Source organism: Atractosteus spatula, chromosome 4 (genome assembly GCF_055471065.1).
Source record: "Atractosteus spatula isolate fAtrSpa1 chromosome 4, fAtrSpa1.hap1, whole genome shotgun sequence".
Taxonomy (NCBI): Eukaryota; Metazoa; Chordata; class Actinopteri; order Semionotiformes; family Lepisosteidae; genus Atractosteus; species Atractosteus spatula.
The window spans coordinates 73,670,222-73,680,516 of NC_142709.1; the positions used below are offsets into that span (position 1 = coordinate 73,670,222).

At 43.4% G+C, this 10,295-nt stretch overlaps 1 protein-coding gene across 1 annotated transcript; it reads left to right on the forward strand.

Moving 5' to 3' along the window:
• The first annotated feature begins 2,725 nt into the window (after positions 1–2,725).
• lamp3 (lysosome associated membrane protein 3) lies at positions 2,726–7,759 on the forward strand. The gene is made up of 6 exons (XM_088914919.1): positions 2,726–2,759; positions 3,297–3,643; positions 4,975–5,094; positions 6,701–6,773; positions 6,922–7,098; positions 7,620–7,759. Exons 1-6 carry the CDS (start codon positions 2,726–2,728, stop codon positions 7,757–7,759), a joined length of 891 nt encoding a protein of 296 aa, XP_088771045.1.
• The last annotated feature ends 2,536 nt before the right edge of the window (positions 7,760–10,295 follow it).

The following is a 10,295-nucleotide window of genomic DNA, read 5'->3' on the forward strand; positions in this document are numbered from 1 at the left end:
GTGCGCCGCAAACAACTTGTCTGCCTGTGCTTCCATCCTTTCAACCGAAACGCTGAGGGTGTAGATGGGTTACCTCATCGCCAACACGGGGGATCTCTTAAACACATGTAACCACTTGGACTCACAGTACAAGACCCCAGAAGTAGTGTATCAAGTCAGTGGTGTAAATGATGTTTCCGAAAGCTTTGCAAATTGGCTTGGCCATCGCAGTCCACAAATTTTCCAGTTAAGGAACTCAGAGAAAAGGCAAGACTTCTGCTGGAATGGATGTCTATTATTAATTCTGTCATTCATAGATTTTGCTTAAGCAAGCACATTGATCTTTCCAGAGTACAGAGCTGCTCTGACAGTCCTGAACTGAAGAAATGTTTATCTGTCCAGATACTCTGGACCCTATTCCCTTGTTTGCTTGCAGTGTCTGGATCACCTGCAGCAGAACCCGGATCTGTTCTGGATACTGGGATATAACTGTCCAGTAGGTCATACTCCTCGTGCCTCATCTAACACTCAAGAGTTGTCACATAACTACAGGAACCTGCCAGTCAAAGGCTAGTTTTCTAATTAGACTTAAAAAAAACAATGTTACTTTTATCTTTTATTTCACTCATTATTGAAGAAATTTCCTTCAAGGGTTTGAATATCAGTGTGTACCAATGAATAACATGACCTTTAAAAAATTAAGATAAAAATAGGCTATACACAAAGAAACTAAGATATTTTTGTAATAATACTTAAATAACTGTTGGCCTTTCTCAATTAACTGTCATTCTCCATTTCTCCAAGTGAGGGGGGGGCAGAGTTAAATATTACTTCCTGGAGGGTGAATGCCAAATACAATATTCTGTTTGCTTTTGCTATTTTTTACCATCTTGTGTGTGTAGTTTTAGCAAAACCAGGACAGTACTGGCAATCACGAGGTCATAACAGCTAAATTAGCTGCTTTATTGTATGAAGCAGTTAAAGTGTAATGTATCGAAAGGAACTGTTCTCAGAGACATGGCAAATGCCTTTAATTTGTTCAAATCCACACCTGTCGAAGATTGAGTGCCTTCTACCCCTTATTTTTATTGTCAAGTACAATTTTGACTGTGCCAAACATTTACCTTTCTTATTGAGCAGCAGGGTTTTTCGACACAAGAAAAACAGACGAGAAGAGACTTTCACTCATTCTTCTAATTTAGATATAATTTTTTATCTAATTAACCCCAGACTACCATTCAGTCATTTCTTAAGGAATTCCAGAGCCTCTCCCTGTGGTGACTCTGCCAGCCCAGTAAAGGCACTCACGATCTTGGGTTCGAGCCCAGCCAATGTCACTAGCCTCACTGAGGGTGGGGGGAGATGATGCCCAGCGACACAGCGCCCCCTGTGGCCTCTGCTAGTGGCGCGTCTCTGCTCCAGTCAGCTCCGAACCTGCAGGACAGGCGATGTGTTTTAGCACAAGTGGCTGCAGGCAGGTGGGTCAGAGGAGTCTGCCTCCAGCTCCTCAGTCTCCCCTGAGACATGCCTGTTCCACACCGCATGTGTATGAAGGGACTGGAATTTGTAGTAGCACGTTTTCTAATCATTGCATATATTCTTAATATTGATTGAACTAGTATTGATTCATACTAATATTGATTTGTTGTTTATAGAAGAAAACAACCACAACGTTTCGGCTGTGGAGCCTTCTTCAGGCATGTAGGTTTCGGGTTTCTACACACCTGAAGAAGGCTCCACAGCCGAAACATTGTGTTTCTTTTTTTCTCTTTCCACCAGGAATTAACCTTCACTTGTTCCTTTGCAGCCTATGCATGCTGACGCAGCTCCCTACTTAATGTGTTGTCTGATTAATGTTGTTTGATCATTTTTGTTATCATTATATCACTCTTATGTCCTGCAATATGTGTTTGTCCTTCTTCTGAGTTGCTCCTGCTTAGGCCTGGGGTTATATGAAAATTATATGAAAACTATATCATACCCATTCCTGTGCGAAGGCTCGGAAGATATTAGCTTGGCCTTGATGGAGCTACTTGGCGGGTAGCTGTATCAGAACATAGACATAAGGGCCTCATTAGAACCACTAGGAGGGAGGTTACTACCCATACAGGTTCAGATAAGGGACACCACGTTCTTCATCCCTGAGTCCCAGGGCTGCAGTAGTAACTTCCTTATTTGGTCTGAAGTTCCTGCCCTGGCTGCTTGCCCCCGATCCTTACAAGTATAACAAGAACAATTGGTGAAATTTTCACCATAACCTTTGGTTTCAATTACTCTGTTGGTCTTGAATTAGACCTTTGGGTTGAGTCTGTTATTTTAAATTTCCTGAAAATACTCCTACTGCTACTACATCTACCCAACCAGTGGGACTCCTACAGATACAATGTGCTGTGATCATTACTAATCCTGTGACTGCAGGGTGGGGACCAGTAGGGGGATTGTTAAGCTGTGAAAATTTTAAAAAAGGCTCCTGCTCACTTGCCACCTTGCAACTAACTGATCTGACTCATTCTTCTTTTACTACTAGTGACGCCACTGCTTCTCTGCAGAACTACTGCCACTCGTAGTAACATTATCGCAAGAGCAATGTTCAGGCAAACAGCTGAAACATCTGCACTCCTCCTTCAGCACCACTTCCTAATTTTATTGTGAACCTTTCTCATCGCATCAAAGGCCGCACCTCTGCACCCTGCGTGCTGCGGGATCAAGGGCACGAGGAGATCCCAGGTGCTGGCCAGAATTTGCAATGGAGCCTCTGCTGCATGTCTTCATTTTAGTGGGTGAGTTTGCAGGGGCTGCGCTGTTCAGGCACCTCGCCTTCATTCTGCTGCGTTGCTTGATTAGTACGGGGCATTTGAAAAGCGATGGCAAATTACGCTCAGATCCACCACTTTCGATTTACAGCTGTTTGTGATTATCGGGATACATAGAACTTTCTACACCGCGCTGGTGTTGCCATTTTACAAAGTTACAAAGATATGTTTAAAAGGAATTGATATTTTTTACTTCACGGTGTGCTGCTGATTGTGGAATATTTATGGACATACCTAGACTTTGTTTTGCCCTGCTTTATAATTAACTGTCAAAAGATAATGTTCTTTTACATATAAAAAATATTGATACTTTAGTTAAAGATTCCTTGGTTTCCACGTATTTTATGCATGCTTAGAAGTTGTTGTCGCTTGGAGTACCATGAGAATTCAATGCTGTGCAGTTTGATTCAGAATGATAAGCTGCAGTAAAGAGACTGTTATTATCATGAAGACCTCTGCTCAGTCTTGTGTCATTTCGTGTAAAAGCTCTCTGTTTCTCCTCAGCTGTGTGTGCAGCACATGCTTGTGGATTCACACAGCAGGGAGACGCGCGGTCAGCTACAGGCCCCCCCCCCGCCCCCAGGCCAGCGGCAGGAAGTCGCCCCCCCTCGGAGGCTGCAGCCTCGGGGAGCCACACAGCTGCTCGCTTGGCTGAGCAGGAAACGCCTTCAGCAGCCGGGCATCCCCCCGTCTCCAGCCAGAGCCCCATACCCCCCCTCTCCTCCGTGGGAGCCACTCTCAGCCCCCGACCAGCCGCACCCCTGACAGGCGACTACACCGTCACCGACTGCAAGCACCAAGTGTGCATTAAGGCACGCCTGGGAGCACAGTTCATGGTGAAAAAGAACAAGGTCTGTTGGGTGTTTCTCCTGCTTTAGAGTTATATTCTCCTGATGTAGAATAATGCTGCTATAGAGCTATACACCCCCATCACAGAGCTATATACTTCTACTGTATAGCTATACTCCCCTGCTATAGAGCTATATACTCCTACTGTAGAGCTATACACCCCTGCTATAAAGCTATATACTCCTACTGTAGAGCTATACACCCCTGCTAAAGAGCTATATACTCCTACTGTAGAGCTATAGACCCCTGCTTTAGAGCTATATACTCCTACTGTAGAGCTATACTTCCCTGCTATAGAGCTATATACTCCTACTGTGTAGCTATACTCCCCTGCTATAGAGCTATATACTCCTACTGTAGAGCTATACACCCCTGCCATAGAGCTATATTATCCTGCTATAGAGCAATATTCTCCTGCTACAGAGCTATATACTCCTTCTGTAGAGCTATACACCCCAATTACAGAGCTATATACTGGTATAGAGCTATATACTCCTGCTACAGCGCTATATACTCCTTCTGTAGAGCTATACACCCCGTTATAAAGCTATACACCCTGCTATAGAGCTATACACCCCGCTATAGAGCTGTATACTCTATGCAAGAGAGAAGTCAAAATGTAGCATGTCCGGATTTAAACTAACTACCCAACTAAATACAGTATGCAACGACCATATCACTGTGCCACAGTCATCTACATAAATGGTTCTCAGACCCTTCCCTGGAGGGACCAAGTCTTACAGGTTTGCATTCCAGCACGTATCATTGTCTTAACCAGAGCAGTTTACAGGTCGTCCAGCTCTACTGGTACTGGTTACTTGAAGAGACCCATACAACCTGCAGTGCCGAATGCTGACCTCTGGAACTGGTTTGAGAAATCCTAGATTAGAGAGACCCGCTACTTCCCCTGAGGGAGACAAAATTCATGGTGAACAGAAGTGCTTGGTCAGAATATTCTCTTTGATGCCATAGCAGGGCAGCCTGCGGTACTTCCCTTAAAGACACGACGCTCTCGGGGAGACTGTCTGACCAGTGTGCGCACAGGAGTGAATTGCTGTGCACACAGGGGCCTATTAGAGAGTCACCTCCAGCCACAGAACACAACTCCTCTGTGTGGGAGGATGGGAGGAGAGATGATGGTGGAGAACCCTCATATTTCTAAAGTGTATAATAAATACACCCTTTTATACTATTTTGACAACACTATGGACTTACCATATCACCAGACCATCTGGGCTTGACAAACACAATTGTTTTGATTGAGTTATGGTTCAAATATTCAGCTGTGCCAATTATAATGCCAATTTCTTACACACAGTTCTTTATTCCACAGAAAAATGCCTATTTTAACATCAGCCCCACCTCCACACAAGCACAAGGACAATGTGGGCAAAGCAAAGCCTGGCTCTTACTGAGCTTTAGTGAGGGGTTCGTTAATTTCACATTTGTCAAGGTAGGTGTTACCTTAATACCATTTGCAAGCAGTGTGTTATTAAGTTTCGTCATGCTTATACTTGATGCCAAAAAGCTCTCGATAAGAATCTGAGATTCTTGCCTGATGCAACACCAAAAGGATGCTCTGAGGGTCTGAGGATCTCTCTGAGCTCCTTGATGGTGAGAAGTGTTAGGTTCCAGGGCTGTCTTGCAGACTCACTTGCATGTAGGGTTTCTGGTCAGAGTGACTCATGATCAACTTTGCGGTCTTTGAGATAGGTGAGAACAGAGGCTGTGGGTAAATGATAAACGGTTTCCCATCTGCTATCTGTGTGAAAGTGCGATTGAACTGGATTATCTTGATAATTGTGCGCTAATACACCCCAGTTTCCCTGCACTATCCTTCCAGCTTACCTGTACAATATGCAAGACTCTAGTAACCCCTTAGAAATGTGTACCATGGTAAATCATGGTTTTATTATACTGTGGTTAGTAAAGCATGGTTAAAATGTTAAATCCACATGAGAACAATGAAGACAAGAGAAGTTAAATCAAGAGAATCAGAATTTAGACTTCAAATTGTTTTCTAAATTGTACAGAATCAAATTAATGTAAATATGCAAAATAAAGGGAATTCTGAACATCTAAAGGACTATGCATATGTGATTATATAAAAATGAAGTATATAGATTTTGGATTGTTCACGACCGGCAGTCCTACATTCAAGATCGACTGACTATTGCATAAGAAACCTCATCAGTGAGAGCTGATCGGGCGCTGGTGATGAAGTGATTTAGATTCTTTAAAAAGCTGAAACTGAAAAAAGAAAAGCACAGAAAGGAGCCAATTTGCCTCACTTTGAGAGAACAACGCCTTCATGCCATCAGTGTGTGAGGAGCTGGACTGAGTCAGCGCACTGTCTCACCAGCTAGCAATTTCTAACCAGCCAAGCTGGTCCCAGGAGACTCCACGATTGGGGACAGCACTAGGCATGGCTCTTTGTGGGAAGAGCTAAGTGTGATGGTCTGGGCATGACTAACTTGTCAGCATAGAGCTCCACTTACAGTGACAGATACTAGCTGACTGCATGGCGCTTCACTGATCATATCCTGGGACGCCACTCACTGCCTTCCTGTGTGCTCATCCTGATGCAAGAAACCCCCAGCAGGGGCTTTCCTGGGAGATGAGAGTAATACGTACGATTGGATCCCAGCTGAACATTAGTGGAATGAGCTGGGATAACGTGTGACATTTAAAGCTCAAAGACCTACAGGAGGAATGAGATGGAAAGGGACAGAAACCCACCAGACAGCATCTGCAAGGTTAAGCAGTGCAGATGTGCAGCTCGTATTGCTCCTGTTGGTGGAGCCTAGTAATTTCACAGCTGACCCCCAGCTGATAAGACACACTGACCTGGACAGTGATTTTTACCACTACAAAAAAAGATTGTTATTTTCCTGATAACACTGGGAATTTCTTGTGATTATACGTTTCTCCTGGTGCTCAGTGTATTATGAGAGCTTTTTTCATTGTAAAACTTGTAACATTTTTTTTCTGTAGGGTTTGCAACCTGTTTTCTTTATTACTTGGATATGTGAAATGAAATAGTCTGTGGTTTCTTGCAGGAAGGAAGTATTTCTTATGTTGATGAAATAAGTGGCAGTCTGCACCCAACAGCTACTTGTGTTTCATGCACGAGTGAGTATTTCTATTTAAAGATTTATGAAAATAGAAAAACAATAGCAAAATTGCAAGATTACAATTGTTATGCAAATTAAGAAAGGAAATTCACTTTTCTTCAGTTTTTGGTTTTAAATACTATTGAAAATTCACTGTAAACTGTCAGTTCCAGGTGAGGAATACACTGGTAAAATTGTCAAGGTGAAGCTATTTAAAACCGCAGATGGACATGCCTATACATGCAACAGTCAGTATGAAGTCTTTCTAGCTGAGAATCTCAGCCTGAGGATTGTCAACACTCAGATGCAGGCATTTAACATCACTAATGGGGGATTTGGACAAGGTAGGTCACACACTCTTTATTCTGTATTTACTCAAGCTCTTTTAAGTTTTTCATGTTTGTTATGTTCATTATATTAAAAGGTAATTCCTGGCAATGGACTTTTTTAGTTCAAAGCTTGCCTTCCTTCCAAGAGGTGAAAAAAAACAATTACAAGAAAAGATGTATCTCAAAGCTCATTCTGTTTTCATTGCGATGTCAAGAGAACAGTTTCTCAGTGCCATCAGTCTGTTGGAGTAACACCTCCAGGAGACCCGCCAGTAGTGGAGTCAAGTCCCCATCAGAGACGAATCACTGTGATTGTGCTGATTCTGCTGCTCCAGCTGTTGGCTGAAAGCATATCTCAAGCCCCCTGTACGCCTCACTTCACAGTGATGCCTTTTCAGCAACACCCACGGATACTGTAGTAACACATACACCCCCAGCCCTGGGAAAAGGATCCATGTTAGTACTTTTGAGCTATGCCACTGCTCTTGTACAAGGTGCAAGCTCTGTTGATTGACAGGCTGCTCTTCTGCTTCCAGAGGAAGAGTGCTCCGCTGACTGGAAAAGAAGAACGATTCCCATCATCTTGGTGGCCACTGTGGTTGGGCTGAGCCTGATTGTCATTCTGTCCTGCTTGATTATTCGGGAACATGACCAAGGGCGCTATGAAAGGATTTAATATTTACTATCCAAAATTCTTAATATTCCAAAAAGGCTAAAGACATAATATATGAAATTGTAGACGTACTTTTTAAATTTGATTTCCATTCTTCTAATAGGCACTCTAACTGCCTACCTGTGCTAGGACCACTGAACTTGAACTTGAACTTTATTGCCATATGTAACCAGTACATGTACTGGTACAATGGAATTCTTACTTATAGAAAGTCTCTCAATTGTTAAAACAAGTGTAAAAACACAAAGTGCAGACAGTGCATCAAGACAATATACAAGCAAACAAGTAAATAGTTTGAATGTAAACAACGCAGACATGTAAACAATGACTGGAGATGTGCAATAAATAAGAAATCATAATGAGGTAGATGGTGTAGGTGTGGTCTGAGGGGCATGGCTAAATGTGTTCGCCAATCGCACTGCTTGTGGGTAGAAGCTATTGAAGAACCTGGTGGTAAGTGTCCGTATGCTCTTGTATCTCTGGCCTGAGGGCAGTGGGGTGAAGAGCTCATGCCCGGGGTGGTGACTGTCCTCTGTGATGGCCAGAATTCTACCACGGCAGCGATCCTCATAGAGCTGTTTAATCTCGGTGAGACCACAGCCGATGATCTTCTGGGCCATATTGACCATTCTCTGCAGTGCCTTTCTCTCTTGAGAAGAGGTGCTGCTGTACCACACGGTGATCCCGTTGGTAAGGATGCTCTCGATGGTGCAGCGGAAGAAGTTCACCAACACAGGTACTGGCATCCCCCATCGCTTGAGGCACCTCAGGGAATAAAGAAGCTGCTGAGCCTTCTTCAAGATAGAGTCCATGTGCACAGTCCAGGTTAGATCTTTAGAAATGTGAATTCCCAAAAACCTAAAGCTGTTGACCGTTTCCATTCCATCAATACAGAGTGGGCTGTGAGTGTGTGGCCTGTGTCTCCGAAAGTCCACTATTAGCTCTTTCATTTTATTTACGTTCAAGTGCAGGTTATTGCTTTGACACCACCTAAGCAGCTGTACGACTTCATCTCTGTAAGTGGACTCATCATCATCGTTGATCAGGCCTATTATAGTGGTGTCATCCGCAAAATTAATGATGCGGTTGTTGCTGTGTCTTGCTGTGCAGTTGTGAGTGAACAGGGAGTACAACCTTGGACTCAGACAGCAGCCTTGTGGGGTTCCAGTGCTCAGAGTGAGTGGTGTTGATGTTTTATTACCTATCCGCACCACCTGTGGTCTCTCGATTAGGAAGTCCAGCAGCCGGTTGCAGACAGAGTTGCACAGACCTAATCCCCTGAGCTTTGTCACCAGTTGACTGGGTATGATGGAATTGAATGCTGAACTATAGTCCCTGACTAGCACCTGTCATCTAGATTCTGGGACAGATGGTGAACTAGTCAAGTCTGTGGATGAAAACAAATTAGGAGATTTAGTGAATGCGGTGAAATTCAAAAAGATTTAGATAAAATTCACAAGTGCCAACACCTGGTTAACATTTAATAACGTTACCAGATAACGTTTAATGAAGACAAGCGAGGGTTTTGCATGCGAGTCGTAAAAACAGACTATTAAATACAAAATGGGAAACTGAGCTAGAAGTAACTTCTTATGAAAAAGAATTGGGTGTTTATGTCGACACATCAATTACATCTTCTGATGTGCAGAGGAAATAAAAAGGTAAACAAAATGTTAGGTTATACAGTCAAATGCAATGCACTAGTTGGGGCTTATTTGGAATATTGCGTAAAATTTCAATCACTGTATCATAGGCAAAATGTTAGTGCTCTGGATTCAGTACAGAGAAGACAAACCAGATACATTCAAGGTTTAAGAGAAGGTCCTACACTGACAAGCTGGAGGAACTCGACCTTTTCTTCTTGAACAGAGGAGACTGTGAGGGGAACCAACACCATTATTCAGAATCCTCAAAGGTACTGTCAGAGTCAATGCAGTGGCCTTCTACAGAATGAGCAGTGAGCCACACACCAGAGGACACAAGTGGAAAATTATGTAGAAGTGCACTCCTTTACACAAAGGATTGTGGGAGTATGGAATAAGCAGCTCGGCCAAGTGGCCAAGTTTAAATGGATACCTTGTTTGATACATCTAGATCATCATATCAAGTAACTATTGGCAGCCAAACGGGTTAATGGCCTCATCCTTAACTGCGTGTTTCTTGCATCCCCTGTGTATTATCCCCATAAAATAACACTTAATCAGCGGGTGCTCTGCACACCAGTGAAGAATGAGTTGCCTCCGTTCATTTTTTTTTCATTTGTCTTTTAAGAGGACGGCACCCATGCCCCTCCTCCCCCACTGCAGACACACGTGTGTCCTACATGACTCACACGTCACGCCCCTCCATGTCCTCTACTGTCATTGGTGAGCAGAGCCTGCACCTTTCTACGGGTCCTCCGGAGAGACAAACTTCACAGAACTACAAAATTACACAGTATAAACGCCTCATCTAGCACGGTGGTGTGTGCTATTTGACCAGACTAACGTTTACGGCATGCGTGATTCATACGGCTTTGAAAATGGAACGGCAGACCTGA